At 50.5% G+C, this 15,664-nt stretch overlaps 1 protein-coding gene across 1 annotated transcript in view; it reads left to right on the forward strand.

The window, feature by feature from the left end:
- Positions 1-15,664, forward strand: part of ttn.1 (titin, tandem duplicate 1) — a 215,177-nt gene that overhangs the window by 151,039 nt on the left and 48,474 nt on the right. The window contains 25 exon segments of the mRNA XM_037762617.1: positions 1,037-1,330; positions 1,428-4,397; positions 4,485-4,805; positions 4,920-5,204; positions 5,318-5,623; positions 5,747-5,910; positions 6,150-6,384; positions 6,537-6,812; positions 7,098-7,397; positions 7,517-7,819; positions 7,907-8,206; positions 8,318-8,605; positions 8,718-9,020; positions 9,201-9,503; positions 9,588-9,893; positions 10,802-11,089; positions 11,214-11,504; positions 11,587-11,874; positions 12,584-12,866; positions 12,980-13,287; positions 13,379-13,483; positions 13,888-14,085; positions 14,168-14,464; positions 14,567-15,154; positions 15,286-15,588. Coding sequence (XP_037618545.1) covers positions 1,037-1,330; positions 1,428-4,397; positions 4,485-4,805; positions 4,920-5,204; positions 5,318-5,623; positions 5,747-5,910; positions 6,150-6,384; positions 6,537-6,812; positions 7,098-7,397; positions 7,517-7,819; positions 7,907-8,206; positions 8,318-8,605; positions 8,718-9,020; positions 9,201-9,503; positions 9,588-9,893; positions 10,802-11,089; positions 11,214-11,504; positions 11,587-11,874; positions 12,584-12,866; positions 12,980-13,287; positions 13,379-13,483; positions 13,888-14,085; positions 14,168-14,464; positions 14,567-15,154; positions 15,286-15,588 — 9,903 coding nt within the window.

Below are 15,664 nucleotides of genomic sequence, written 5' to 3' on the forward strand. Positions count from 1 at the left end.
TTCATGTGAATTAGATGATGTTTGTCACATAACGCTGACTTCCTGTTGCCAGCGCTATGACTATGAGTCAATATTGCCATGTAGATGTCCTCAGGCCTGGACTCTTATGAAGTTGGTGAAGTTTGGGGCAGATTGGATCAAGTACAGTCGAGTTACAACAGTTTGTCTTTCAATGGCGAATCATGTAAATTCTCCGCCACGTCAACGTAAACGTCTTTTAAAAAAACCTCACGATTTGACAACTTTTCATCACAAAGGTCTTTAGACTGTACTGGCCAAATCTGACGTTGATCGGGTTAAATCTGTAGGAGGAGTTCGTTAAAGAACAGAGCCTGGAAATGGCAAAAAAAGCCCAAAATAACATAATCAATTCAAAATGGCCGACTTCCTGTTGGGTTTACGGTATACCTCCAAGAGGCTTTTTTGTACATCTCAACATGTTACGTATACCTGCCAAATTTCATACTTCTAGGTGAAACCACAATGACGGGCTCAATTTTAGCAATTTGTTAGGGGGCGCTATCGAGCCATTTTGTCACATCCGAGCAAGAGACCCAGAAAATATCAAATTTTTCACCAGTCCTGATACATGCGCCAAATTTGCTCACTTTCCGAGCACCTTTAGCCCCTCAAAAATATGATTACTTTGTCCTAAAAATAATAATAAGAAGAAGAAACAGGCCAATTACAATAGGGCCTTCGCCGACCTTCAGTCAGTGCTCGGGCCCTAATAAATGATTTTTTACTCTGTTGTGTAAATCATGGAGCTTCCAAATCCTGAAGGCTCCACTCTTATTGGCCACAGTGTCATTCACAAGATCTGCAGTTCTAAATAACGTGGTACATTGTCATGAAACAAACTTCTCACAACCTAAACAAAAACTCCTGGGAGCAGTAAGAACGACTCTTTAGGGTTTGAGAAAGTCTCTCGCTAGTTCTGTGCCACATCATCTCCGAAAGATGTATTTAAATAAGTCCACAATTTAAAATCTAAGAATAATCAGCAATGAATGGTTCTATCCTGGACACTTTTCAGATCCTCCTGGTCCTCCCAGAAACCTGCACCACACTGATGCAGAAAAGACAGAGGTGTGGTTGGAGTGGGAGTGGCCCGAGCGCACCGGCGGAAGTGACATCACCGGCTTCATCGTGGAGCACCAGGAGGAGGGCCAGCCTGACTGGGTCACCTTCAAGACCGTCAGCTACGAACGTGCCCACGTCACCGGTCTGGTGGAGGGCAAGACTTACCGCTTCAGGGTCAAGGCTCAGAACGCCATCGGTGTGAGCCGTCCCGACACCAGCGTCCCCATCACGTGCCAGGAAAAGACATGTAGGAAACTTTTGTTTCTTTTTGCAAATGCGGTTTCTGTTTCGCATCTACAGGCCTAAAAACATCCTCATATTGTTGCTGTTTTGTTCTCTTTCAGTGGCACCAACTATTGAAGTAGATGTGAAGCTTATTGAGGGACTTGTTGCCAAAGCTGGCACTGCTATCGCCATGCCAGCCAAGATGATAGGCATCCCCATTCCAACTGCCAAATGGATGACCGATAACAAGGAAATCACATCGGAGGGCCGCTATCACATTGAGACTGCTGGACTCTCCACAGTCCTCAGTATCCCTGAGTGCCAGAGAGGAGACAGCGGAGAGTACATCCTCACCGTGGCCAATCCTTCAGGCAGCAAGTCCGTCGCCCTGCACGTCACAGTGCTGGACCTTCCAGGTATCCCCATCGGACCCGTCAACATCATGGAGGTCACCCCCGATCACATGATGATCCAATGGAGGCCGCCCAAAGATGATGGTGGCACGCCCATCACCAACTACGTGGTGGAAAAGAGGGATATAAAGAAGTCATGGGAGCCCTGGTCTGTGGTTAGCTCCAGCGGCACCAGCACCAAGGCCAAGGTGTCCAGGCTGGAGAAGGGCCGGGAGTACGTTGTCCGTGTCCGAGCAGAGAACAAGATTGGCCTCGGCGCAGCGCTTGAGAGTCCTCCCACTATTGCCAAGCACATGTTCAACCCTCCTGGTCCACCAGGCCCGCCAGAGTGCTCTGATATCACTGAGAATGCTGTGACGTTGGAGTGGACCCTGCCTGACTACGATGGAGGCAGCCCCATCAGTGGATATGTGGTTGAACGCAGAGAAATGACAGGAAAGTGGATCCGCGTCAACAAAACTCCTGTCCTGGACCTCAGATACAGAGTCTCAGGCCTGTGTGAAGGCAACAGCTACGAGTTCAGAGTGTTCGCTGAGAACGTTGCTGGTATCAGCGCGCCTTCTCTCACCTCTGACCCCATCAAGGCCACTCGTGCCATCACCAAGCCCGGTCCACCCGGCAATCTCAAACTGAAGGACTGGAGCAAGTCTTATGCTGACATCTGCTGGACTAAGCCTACCAGAGACGGAGGCAGTCCCGTTCTGGGCTATGTGGTTGAGATTCAGAAGTCAGGATCCGCCCAGTGGGACAGAATCAACAAGGACCTTATCAAGATGTGTGCCCACAGAGTGCCAGGCCTCATTGAAGGAATGGAGTACAGAATTCGCGTCAGAGCCACCAACAAGGTTGGAGACAGTGAACCCAGGGATCTGGCCGAGACTATCTTAGCGAAGGACATCTTGGTGCCCCCTGACGTTGTTGTTGACATTTCCTGCCGCGACTCTCTGACTGTCAGGGCAGGTCAGATCGTAAGTTTGATCACCAGGGTGAAAGGCAGACCAGACCCAGAGATCACATGGACCAAGGATGCAAGAGTCTTATCCCGGGAAAAACGCATTGATATGAACAACAACTACCCTCTGTGTGAACTGGTCATCAATGAGGCAGTCAGGTCAGACTACGGTAAATATGCCATTGTCGCCAAGAACAGCAGTGGACAGGCAACGGCCACTATTATTGTCAATGTCCTGGACATACCAGGAGCTATCCAGAACCTGAAAGTGGCCTATGTGACCAAGAAGTCCTGCATGGTGTCCTGGGAGAACCCTGAGGACAACGGAGGCACCGAAATCACTCAGTACATTATTGAGTGCCGTCAGCCCAGCCAGAGAGGATGGACTGTGGTCTCCAATGACTGCACCAAGCGCTTGCTAAAGGCCCCTCTTACTGAAGGCTGCGAGTACTTCTTCCGTGTCAGCGCAGAGAACAAGATCGGTGCTGGTCCACCTATTGAGAGCAAGACACCCGTGCTGGCAGTTGATCCCATTGAGAAGCCTGGTGAACCCATCGACTTCCACATCTCTGAGATCGGCAAGACCTTCTGCTTCCTCAAGTGGAAGAAGCCCGACTATGACGGTGGAAGCCGTAACCTGGGTTATCATGTTGAGAAGAAGCCAAAGGAGGCTGAGGAGTGGGAGAGGCTTCACAAGGGTGCTATCAAGGAGACTTACTTCATGGCTGACAGGTGCATCGAAAACCAGATGTACCAGTTCAGAGTTCAGACTAAGAATGAGGGAGGCGAGAGCAACTGGGTGACCACACCTGAAGTCCTGGTTAAGGAACAGCTTGTGGAGCCAGAAATCAAGATTAAACTGGATGGTACACTCGTGGTCAAGGCAGGAGACTCCATTCCTATTGAGGCAACTGTGAAGGGCAAACCCCAGCCGGATGTCAAATGGACCAAAGATGACAGCACGGAGGAGATAAAGAAGGGCCCCAGGCTTCAGATTGAAACTGGTGCCGACTTCTCGAAGCTGCTGCTTACTGGCGCCAAGCGCACTGACAGCGGTAAATATGTTGTCACTGCCTCCAACAGTGCAGGAACCGGTTCTGCTCACGCTAAGGTCAATGTACTGGATAGACCCGGCCCCATCAGGGATCTCAAGGTGTCTGGTATCACCATCGACAGGTGCCATTTGGCCTGGGAAGTCCCAGAGGATGATGGCGGCTGTGATATCTACAACTACATTATTGAGAAATGTGAGACCAAGAGGGGAGTGTGGTCGGTTCACACCAACGCCGTCATCACCAACAAAGCCAACGTCACCCGTCTTATTGAGGGCAATGAGTATATCTTCAGAGTTCGTGCTGAGAATAAGATGGGTCCTGGCCCTGCGGTGCAGAGTGAAGCCATTGTCGCCGGCACACAGTTCAGTGTACCTGGCGCTCCCGAGGCACCAGAGGTCACCAAGATTGCTAAGACGGAGATGACTGTGGAATGGTCAGAGCCCGAGAAAGATGGCGGAAAATCAATCACGGGTTATCTGTTGGAGAAGAGGGAAGAGCATGCTGTTAGGTGGTCACCTGTCAACAAGGATCCACTCCCTTCAACTCGTTTCACAGTTACTGGACTCCTACCCCTCCACGACTACCAGTACAGAGTCAAGGCTGTCAATGAAATTGGCGTCGGCAGCCCAAGCAAACCTTCACGTACCATCACTGCCAAAGACGCAGTCGGTATGTAACCAATAATAATTGTTGTTAACACATCCAGCTTGTGGTGGGATTGTTTTAGACACACATCCTTATTCCTTCTTCTCACAGGGCCTCCTGCACCTCCTACCAAGATGAAGGTCCTGGACAGCACCAAGTCCACCATCACCCTGGGCTGGACGAAGCCTGAATCAGATGGGGGAGCTCCCATCATCGGCTACGTTGTGGAGATGAGGGCGCAGGGAAGCACCAAGAAAGGAGACGACAGCTGGAAGAGGTGCAACGTGGCAGCTCAGCTGGTCGTGTGCGAGTTCACAGTCTCAAGTCTGGACAACCAGCTTGTGTATGAATTCAGAGTGTCGGCTCAGAACCAGGTGGGCATGAGCCTGCCCTGCGACCTGGAGGGTGGCGTGATCCCCAAGGAGATTCTAGGTGAGGACTTTGTTGAGTTTTAATTGTTTTTATGATAACTAGATGAGCTATTAGTCCCACAGTAACATGAGGGAGGAACTACAGATTAACATTAAGATGTGGTCTGACCAACAGAGGCACCAGAGATCGACTTGGACGCCAACCTGAAGCAGGGCCTGACAGTGAGAGCCGGCTGTCCCATCAGACTATGTGCCACCATCAGAGGTAGACCACATCCCCAGGTCACCTGGAGGAGGATGGGCATTGACAACGTGGTCAGGAAGGGAAAAGTCGACATCATTGACACCATGACCTTCCTGGTCATTCCCGACAGCACCCGCAACGACTCTGGCAAATACTGCCTGACACTGAAGAGTACTGCCGGAGAGAAGGCTGTGTTCGTCAACGTTAAGGTTCTGGGTAAGTCTTGGTTTTCTTTTAGTTTAACTCAGTTGCAGTCAGCAATCACAAAAAAGTGCTTACTTCTGTTAAAATACCGTGTTCAAAATGACATGCTGTATTTTTCCTGACAGACACTCCGGGACCTGTGATGGATCTGGAAGTTAGTGACGTCAAACAGACATCGGCCATGCTGGCCTGGAATCCTCCAGAGGTCGACGGCGGCAGCGAAGTCACTCACTACGTTGTTGAGAAGCGCGAGATGGACCGGAAGACGTGGGCGACCGTCAAGGCCGAAGTTCTGATGGATAAGGTTCCCTTCAAAGTCAGCGGTCTGATGCCAGGCAGCGAGTACTACTTCAGAGTCTCAGCTGTCAACGAGTATGGTTCTGGAGTTCCCAAGGTGACACCCACTTCCTACCTGGCCTCAGATCCCGTCAGTACGTATCGTCTCTTAGTCACACCAGACCCTCAGAGCCCACTGTGCTCAGTTGTCTCGTTTCCTTTTTCATAATTTCGTCATTAGAACCACTTGAACACACCTGTCTGATTTACTTTTTCAGGCAAGCCCGATCCTTGTCAGAAGATCGAGGTTCTGGAGATCACTAAGAACAACGCCATGGTCGGCTGGGTGAAGCCCGCAAGCGATGGTGGTGCCAAGATTGACGGTTATGTTGTTGAATACATCGAGGTCAAACCTCCTCCAGAGCCTCCAGCACCTGTGGAGGTTCGTCTTCTCTGACTGCTTCAGTCAATCGTTGATGCGTTTTTCACCTTCAAATTGTCTTCTGTCTTGTTATCGTACTACAAGTACTTCGGTAACTGAAATGAAGATGCATGTGCTAGAAAAATCCTAAACCTTGCTGCCATTTTACAAATATATGTGATCTTACAGAATTTTGTAATTCAAGCTCTTTTCGTATTATTACCAGTAAATTTGAATCTACAACGCTCAATCTGTCGCAGGTTAAAGAGGGAGAGGAAGCTCCTCCACCGCCTCCGCCGCCTCCAGTGGAAGAGGAGGAGGCCGAACCTGAAAAGGAGGTGTGGAACGCCTACACCACTGTGAAGGGTTTGTCAATCAGCATCAGCGGCCTGAAGGAGGGCAAGAGGTACAAGTTCAGAGTGGCTGCTAAGAACATCATGGGTCAGAGCTCGTTCACTGAGACCAGGCAGCCCACCGAGATCAAGGAACAGATGTGTAAGTTATTAGAGATCAATCAGGACTTAACAAGTACTGGTGATAACAGTGACATGATACAGGAATAACACTAGATAGGACCACCATTTATTATTTCAAGGCTGCTCTCAGCTTCCCTACATAATCTGTCCGATCTGTTGTCCACCCCGCAGTGGAGCCAAAGATCGTCATGCCAGACACGATGAGTGCCAAAGCCGGAGCCAAGCTCAGAGTGGAGGCTCTGATTTCCGGAAAACCCTCCCCGACCTGCAAGTGGCTGCGCGGCGAGGACGCGGTGGTCTCGTCCAGCCGTCTGGCCGTGCACCACTCCGGCAACCTGTGCGTCCTGATCATCAAAGACGTGTCGAGGACCGACAGCGGAGAGTACAGCCTGGTGGCTGAGAACAGCTCTGCCAAGGTGGTCGAGTCCCTGAAGATTATCATTAGAGGTCAGTGTTACCCACAATAAGGTGATAGATGGAAGACCAAATTACTGGCCGTAATGGAAGTTCTTCATGTTTAAAGCTGATGTTTCGAGCGACCCAGTAGCTCTCCTGGTAAAGCGGGCGCCCTATGTACTTAGGGGTGGCGGGTTAGGGTTGAATCCGACTCGCGGCCCTTTGCTGCATGTCATCCTCTCTCGATCCCCCCTTCATAACTGTCACTATCTCTGTTAAATAAAGGCAAAAGCCCCCAAAAAAACTTTTTTTAAAGCTGAGTTTTCTGTGTTTCAGACATCCCCGGTCCTCCCGAGGGCCCCGTGGTGATCAGCGACATCGACTCTGACGCCTGCTCCCTGGCCTGGAACAAACCGCTGGAGGACGGCGGCAGCAATATCACCAACTATGTGGTGGAGAAATGTGATGTGAGCAGAGGCGACTGGGTGACGGCTACCTCTTCTGGGCAGAAAACCAGCTGCAGACTTGGGAAGCTCATCCCCGGGAAGGAGTACGGGTTCCGCATCCGTGCTGAGAACCGCTTCGGGGTGTCAGACCCGCTTCAGTCCGACAGGATGGTGGCAAGGTTCCCCTTCGGTAAGTTCGACTGAAACGTGTCACCGGTCCTTAATTAGCTTCAGATGGAAGCTTCTGTCTAAAGTTGACAGGTTTTATCATGACAGACAATATTGATTTGGTTTGTTTTGTGTCACCAGATGTTCCCAGTGAGCCCCTCAACTGCCGCATCAACAAGACCAACAAGGACTGTATGTTCGTGGCGTGGGATACGCCCGAGAGCGACGGCGGCAGTCCCATCACAGGTTATTACATTGAGCGTAAGGAGAGGAACAGCTTACTGTGGGTGAAGGCCAACGACAACGTCGTACGCACCACCGAGTACCCGTGCGCCGGCCTCATCGAGGGCCTGGAATACACTTTCAGAGTGTCCGGCATTAACCGGGCCGGCCAGGGCAAACCAAGCAAGAAGACCGACTTTGTCACAGCTAGAACGCCCGTTGGTACGTTTGCCGCCGACGCAACAAACTTAATTTTATTCATTTAGTCTTGTTTCCTTACTTTTGCATATGTGTTTATTTGTGTCATAGACACTCCAGGTAAACCCGAGATCCTGGACGTGACCAAGAACTCCGTCACTCTGGTTTGGACCCGTCCGAAGAACGACGGCGGCAGTAAGATCATTGGCTACTATGTTGAGGCCATGCGGGTACCAGCAGACCCCTGGATACGCTGCAACACCAGCAGCCAGAACGTCCCGAGGGAGGAGTATACGGTGACGGGTCTGGAGAGAGACCTGCAGTACCAGTTCAGAGTCATCGCCAAGACCGCCGTCAACATGAGCAAACCCTCCGAGCCCACAGACCCCATCCTGGTCTGTGCCGAGAACGGTGAGAGCACCAGGCTGGTAAACCAGTCACAACAACAACATTACTGTATTTCATTCAGCTCACAGATCTGAGTCGTAGTAACACTTTGTTATCTCATCTTCACGAACACAGTTCCTCCGAGGGTGGAGCTCAACGCCAAGATGCAGAAGGGTTTGAAGGTGAAGGCCGGAGCCACGATCCTCTTGGAGGCCGAGGTGTTCGGTAAGCCGATGCCCAGAGTGACGTGGAAGAGAGCCGACGACAGCCTGAAATCAGGTGCAGGCCAGACCCTCAGCCATCACAGAAACCAATTCCAGCTGGAGATGACGGCGGTCACCAAGGAGCACACAGGAACCTACACCATCCTGGCTGAGAACGCTAGCGGCTCCAAGACCGCCGAAATCCAGGTCGACGTCCTCGGTGAGTGCTTCCATTTTTTCTGTTGGGAAACTCTACCTTTCACAGTCTATGAGCTATTCACAGCTTCACCATCAACATGCTCATAGTCCTTTATTATTCTGTGTCTCCTCAGACGTGCCCGGACCTCCTGCCAGTGCCAAATACCTGGAGGTGTTTGCCACCAGTATCAAGATGTCCTGGGAGCCTCCTCTGATGGACGGCGGCGCTCCTGTTAAAAGCTACATCGTGGACAAGCGTGAGACCAGCAGAGCCAACTGGGCCCAGGTCTCCGCCAAGGTGAAGGGCCCTGTCCTCGAGTTCAACGTGGAGAAGCTGATTGAGAGTCACGAGTACCAGTTCCGAATCCGTGCTGAGAGCACATGGGGAGTCGGAGACCCCCTCGTCACCAACCCGGTCATCGCCAAGAACCCGTTCAGTGAGTCATTACCAGCGTGGTATCAGTGGTTATGAAGAACGTTAGCAGTCAGAGCGATGACGAGTGGCAGCTACACAAACCAGCTCACTGTCACAATGAGTCCACATTTGGTTGCTTATTTCAAACTTGAAATACACGATTTAATATCTAACTAAAACCTGAACTCTGTGTCACTTCCAGCTCTCCCTGGCCTTTGCGAGGCCCCGGTGATCACCAACGTTGCCAGGCATCGTATGACCGTGAGCTGGAAAGAGCCCACCGATGATGGAAAGTCCACCATCCTGGGCTACATGCTGGAAAAGAAAGAGACCAAGGACATCAACTGGATCAAGATGAACAGGAAGCCTATGACGGAGAGGAGCCTGGAGCTTACAGGCCTCACGGAGGGAGCCGAGTACCAGTTCAGAGTCAGTGCCGTCAACATGGCCGGGGTTGGCAAACCCAGCGAGCCCTCGGCTGCCACCACCGCACAGAATCCTCTCAGTACGTCCCGTAACCTCAGAGTAACACCTGCACTGTTAGGCTCTCTGAGAGTAAACTAACCTGTGTTAATGTGCTCTTCCTCAGCTCCTCCCGGCCCCGTTGTGAACCCCGGTGTGACCGACACTACCCAGAGCACCATCAGCCTTGCCTGGACCGCCCCCGCCAACACCGGCGGAAGCCCCATCATTGGATACTTGGTGGAGTGCAAGAAGACCGACGCCGAGAACTGGGTCCGCTGCAACGTCCCCAGGAACCTGCAGGAGACCAGCTACGCCATCCAGAACCTCATACACAAGGCCGAGTACCAGTGCCGCATCACTGCCGTCAACAAGATTGGCTTCAGTGAACCGGTAGAAGTACCCGGCACGCATGTTGCCAAGGACATCATCAGTACGTATGGCTTCAACGTCTTGAACTGCATTTATTTAGTTTCTGTAGGAGTGTAAGTAGAACACAGTATGGACGACATACCGAGGTACACAACCGGCCCGAACCTGGAGCTTATTCATAGTTACCGTCATGTTAGCCCAGATCAGGGTCCTGGTGTATTTCCAGTCAACTTGACGCAATCGATCTTCTGGAGGCGGTAACGGCTCGGTTTTAAAGCTAGAATGAAGATCCTGGTATCATAGTAAACTATAGAACCTGATGGATCCATCGGTACCAACCAGGTCAGACTAGGAGGTCATGAAGAGGTTAAATAACGCTCCAAACTTGTCTTGTCCATTTTCAAAGGGATCCCTTGACCTCTGACCTCCAGATCAGTGAATGTAAATGGGTTCTATGGGTACCCACGAGTCTCCCCTTTACAGACATGCCCACTTTATGATCATCACATGCAGTTTGGGGCAAGTCATAGTCAAGTCAGCACACTGACACACTGACAGCTGTTGTTGCCTGTTGGGCTGCAGTTTGACATGTTATGATGGGAGCATATTGTTTTATGCTAAATGCAGTACCTGTGAGGGTTTCTGGATCAATATCTGTCATTGATCTGTGTTGTTCATTGATTTACAATAATAAATATATACATACATTTACATAAAGCAGCATATTAGTCCACTCCCATGTTGATAAGTGGATTAAATACTGGACTAATCTCCCTTTAAGGTTCATTTAGAACAGATACAACATGTGAGATTAATCGCGATTAACTATTTTAATCTATTGATAGCCCTGGTTTTTATTTTAAAAGAGCACAAACAGCAGTTTTTGCTTCATTTCTTACGTCCAACATTTAGGCCTTTGCAGCTGTAATAATAAGATCATAAACTATCCTCTGTGTTGTGTTCCTGCAGTTCCTCCCCAGGCGGAGCTGAGTGCGGAGCTGAAGGCGGGTCTGGAGCTGCGCGCTGGCGCCATCATGAGGCTGCACGCCATCATCAAGGGCACTCCCGCTCCCAAGAGCACCTGGGCCAAGATGAACACCAACATCAAGGAACGCCCGGACATCGTCATCAAATCGAGTAACACCGACACCCTGGTGATGGTGGAGAGCGTCAACAGATACGATGCCGGTAAATACATCCTGAGCCTGGAGAGCACGGCTGGCATCAAGATGTACACCATCGTGGTCAAGGTTCTCGGTGAGTGAAGGACTTTCATTATTTCATCTCAGTTTGTTTGCATTGATAAGTACTCTGTAGAAACGGACTGACCCGGGATCATCAGATGTTTTGGATTTTCTAATGTGTTGTTGTGTCTCTGCAGATACACCCGGTCCACCGGTCAACCTGATGGTGAAGGAGTCCTGTAAGGACAGCGCCTCCATCTACTGGGACACTCCTCTGATTAACGGTGGCTCTGAAGTCACCCACTACATTGTGGAGAAGCGTGACACTGAGAGGAAGGCCTGGTCCATCATCTCCAACAACTGCGACAAGTGCGCATTCAAGGTGCCGGACCTGGACGCCGGGCGGTCTTACTGCTTCAGAGTGTCGGGGGTTAACCAGCTGGGCACCGGAGAGTGCTGCGAGACGGCCGACTCAGTCAGAGCATCTGGTGGGTTTCATGATTTTGTGCTTCTTTTGTTTTTCTGTTCTCACAAACATCGTACTGACTGCACTCATGTTTGCTTCTCCAGAGGAGCCGGGGCCTGTCATGGACTTCAAGACTTTGCTGGTCACCAAAGACTCCTGCACGCTGAGCTGGAAGAAACCCCTCAGCGATGGCGGCAGCCGCATCATCTGCTACGTGCTGGAGGTTCTCAACGGCGACGACAAGTACAAGGAGCTGATGAGGGCCAAGAACTTGCAGTACAGCGCCAAGGACCTGGTGGACGGCAGAGAGTACACCTACAGAGTCAAGGCTGTGAATGACGCAGGAGAGAGCGCCGCCAAGGAGCTGGTGGTGGCCGCCAAGGACACGATCAGTAAGTGCCTCGAAAACTTACTGACAAAACAACTATTCAGGAGGTGTTTAAAGGTTCTCATTACCTCCACACGGCTCTCAACAAGGCGGCGGCTGAGCCAGCGGCTAGTAGCTAACGGTGCTAACAGCGCATCAGTGCAAACAACAGCAACAGAGCTAACAGAGCTAACCTGGGCTAACAGAGGCTGACATTTAGCAAGCAGTTTGGAAAAAGGTGGGCACTTTCAAAAAATACTTGGCAGGTGATTGGATGAACCACCTGTCAATCAAACTCTTGCTGAAGCAAGTTGGAAGAAGAGCAAAAACATGTTTTCCATCTAGAAAAGCCTTCCGTGCCGTTCCTTGCTCTTCTTTCAATGAAGAAATCCTCTCCAGCTCTAATAGAACCGATGCTGTCGCAGCAGCTACGCTAACCTTTTTAGGAGCCGCCGTTGTTGATTCAACGACTCTCAGTGTCGTCTCGCACACCTAAGCCACGCCCCCTATCTGCAGTAGCTTCTCACAGGACGCTGATCGGTCCAGACACAAACGCATTACTTGAAGCCTGACAAGGTGGATTTTTCGTGTGATATTGTGACATCGTAAGAATCCAGCTACCATGCGAGGTAACGAACGGCCGGCTATGCTGAGCACAGAGAAGTTGTTGCTCTGAATATTGAACTGATAACCGTTAAATAGAGTTTTAACTACTCAATGCCTCATCTCTGCAGTTCATCCCAACTGTGACTTGAGGGAGCTGCCCAACATGATCTACATCGCCAAGGAGGGCAGCACCGTCCGTCTGAAGATCCCAATCATCGGCAAACCTACGCCCAAGGTCTCCTGGAAGAAGGGAGACGAGGAAAACCTGACCGACAGCGGCCGAGTGTGCGCCGAGTCTTCTGCGGTCAACACCACCCTCCTGATCAGGGACTGCCAGAGGAGCGACGCCTCCAAGTACACCATCACCCTGAGGAACAGCGCCGGAAGCAAGGAGTCCACCATCTTCATCAGGTACAAATCAAACTGGTGTTTCAGAGAATATAACACAACATGAAGACTCAAAGTGGGTCACGCTATGCTAGTTTCAGCCATATCCAGGCATTCAATCCTCCGTCTCCTTTCAGGGTGGTGGGTAAACCCGGCATACCAATTGGACCCATTAAGTTCAAAGATGTTACTGCCGACGGCGCGACACTGAAGTGGGTTCCTCCCAAAGATGACGGTGGCTCAGAGATCACTAACTACATCCTGGAAAAAAGGGACTTCATCACCAACTTGTGGGTGACGGTGTCCTCCGCCGTGGAGACCAACACCATGAGGGTGACCGGTCTCCATGAGGGAACCGAGTACATCTTCAGAGTCTCTGCTGAGAACAAGTACGGCGTCGGAGAGGGACTCAAGTCCGACTCCCTCGTTGCTAAGCATCCCTTCAGTGAGTGACTATCTAAAAGGCTGAATGTTGAAGTGTTGAACTTCAGAACTGAGCTTGTCCTGACGGTTTCGATATCGCTGTTTTTCTACAGACGTTCCAGATGCTCCTCTTCCACCTGAGGTCATGAGCATGCGCCACAACTCCGCTTACCTGGCCTGGTCTGACCCCAGGAAGAGTGGAGGATCTCCCATCACAGGTGCAGATCAGTTTGAACACTTCACCTGCCTGTTGTCAAACATCCATGTTATTTTGTCTTACATTATTTGATGGGCACGATAATAACGCGTTAACGCAAATTAACGCAAATACCATTCATTTCTTTAACGCATTAACGCAATCGAGCTTTCGGAGGTTGTAGCGGCTCAGTTTTAAAGCTAAAGTGAAGATACTGGTATCATATGAAACTAGTAAACCTGATGAATCCATCGGAGGCAACCAGGTCAGACTAGCTTGATAAGAGTATTAAATACTTGACTAAGTACTAATGTGAGATTAATTCGCGTTAATCTTTGATTCTTATATAACTTTAATTTCTATATATATGATGTGTCTGTGAGCTTAATATGGTTTCTCCCCCCCCGCCCTCGGTCGTACATTCAGGCTACTATGTTGAGTTCAAGGAGAGGAACAGTATGTTGTGGAAGAGGTCAAGCCCAAGTGCCTTGAGGATGAGGGAACACAAGGTAACCGGGCTGACTGAAGGTCTGGAGTACGAGTTCAGAGTCATGGCGGTCAACATGGCCGGCATTGGCCGACCCAGCGCTCCCACCGATCCACACGTGGCCCTGAATCCCATCGGTAAGTAGGCAACAAGTTACTAAATACTAAGTCTGTAAAAATATGCAACAATGCTTTCATGTTTTAATATCTGCATCATCAGATGCCCCCGGGAAACCTGACGTGATCAGCATCACCAGAAGCACTGTGACCCTTCAGTGGACCGAGCCGCAGTTTGACGGCGGCCATAAACTGACGGGCTACATCGTTGAGAGGCGCGACCTTCCCTCTAAGATCTGGGTGAAGGCCAACAACGTGAATGTTGTGGATCCTGCGTTCACTGTAACCGATCTGCAGGAGGGCTGCAAGTATGAGTTCAGAATCAGGGCCAAGAACTCCGCCGGCGCTCTCAGCCCGCCCTCCGAGCAGACGGACACTATTATCTGCGCAGATGAATATGGTGAGATATAAAACCAGCACTAGGATGTTGTCTCGCATTTCAGTATACCTTCAATGATTATCTTGGCATGATAAATAAAGTCTTTCCTATTTTGTCCAACAGCCGCCCCAACCATTATCATCGAAGCTCAAGTGAAGGAGGGTCTGACTGTCCGAGCCGGCGACACTATCGTCATCACTGCCGCAAGCATTTTAGGCAAACCTGCGCCGACCTCATGCTGGTCAAAGGGAGGAAAGTATTTCAAACCCTCTGATCTTGTTCAAATTGAGACCACCGCGACCTCGTCCACTCTGTACGTCAAGTACGCCGGCAGGAAGGACTCTGGGGAGTACATCATCACCGCCAGCAATCCCTTCGGTGTAAAAGAAGAAACCGTCAAGGTCACAGTTCTGGATGCTCCTGGTGTTCCCGGACCCATCGAAGCCAGCGGCGTCTCCTCTGAAAAGGTCACTCTTACCTGGACAGCTCCCACCGAGGACGGAGGTTCTCCCGTCAAGTATTACACCCTGGAGAAGAGAGAGACCAGCCGCCTCCTCTGGACCATCCTGGAAGAAAAGGTCATCGACTGTCACTATGTGGCCAACAAGCTCATCCAGGGCAACGAGTACTTCTTCAGAGTCTCTGCTGTTAACCAGTACGGTGCCAGTGAGCCCTCCCACTCTGAGGCAGTCAAGATGGTTGATAGATTCGGTATGTGCTGTTAGTTCATGTTCCTTAAGTCCTCTTACATCCTACATTTGTGCTTAATTTCTTTAAAGAAGAAATGTCTCTGGGAGAAGAATACAGATCCATGAATGTATTTCTTTTGTCTATGTGTGTAGGTCCTCCCGGTCCACCATCTAAACCGGAGGTGGAGAAAGTCGATGGACATTCAGCCACTGTGACCTGGAGGAGACCAGCTGAGGACGGAGGAAGTGACATCATAGGTTACTGTGTTGAGAAGAAGGAGAAAAAGGGGATGAGATGGGTCAGGGCGTCCAAGAAATCCGTAGCCGAGCTCAGCTACGAAGTCACCGGTCTCACCGAGGACATCGAGTACGAGTTCCGTGTCCTTGCCGAGAACAGAGCTGGCTTTGGAGAACCAAGTGAACCGTCGATGCCTGTCAGAACAATAGTTGTTGCCTGTAAGTAAAAAGACGTTTTTTTCAGCTGTGAAAAGCAAACGGTCACCGTAATTAATCCATTTATAGAGTGCTATAT

The sequence above is a fragment of the Sebastes umbrosus genome (genome assembly GCF_015220745.1).
Source record: "Sebastes umbrosus isolate fSebUmb1 chromosome 13 unlocalized genomic scaffold, fSebUmb1.pri SUPER_13_unloc_1, whole genome shotgun sequence".
NCBI lineage: Eukaryota > Metazoa > Chordata > Actinopteri > Perciformes > Sebastidae > Sebastes > Sebastes umbrosus.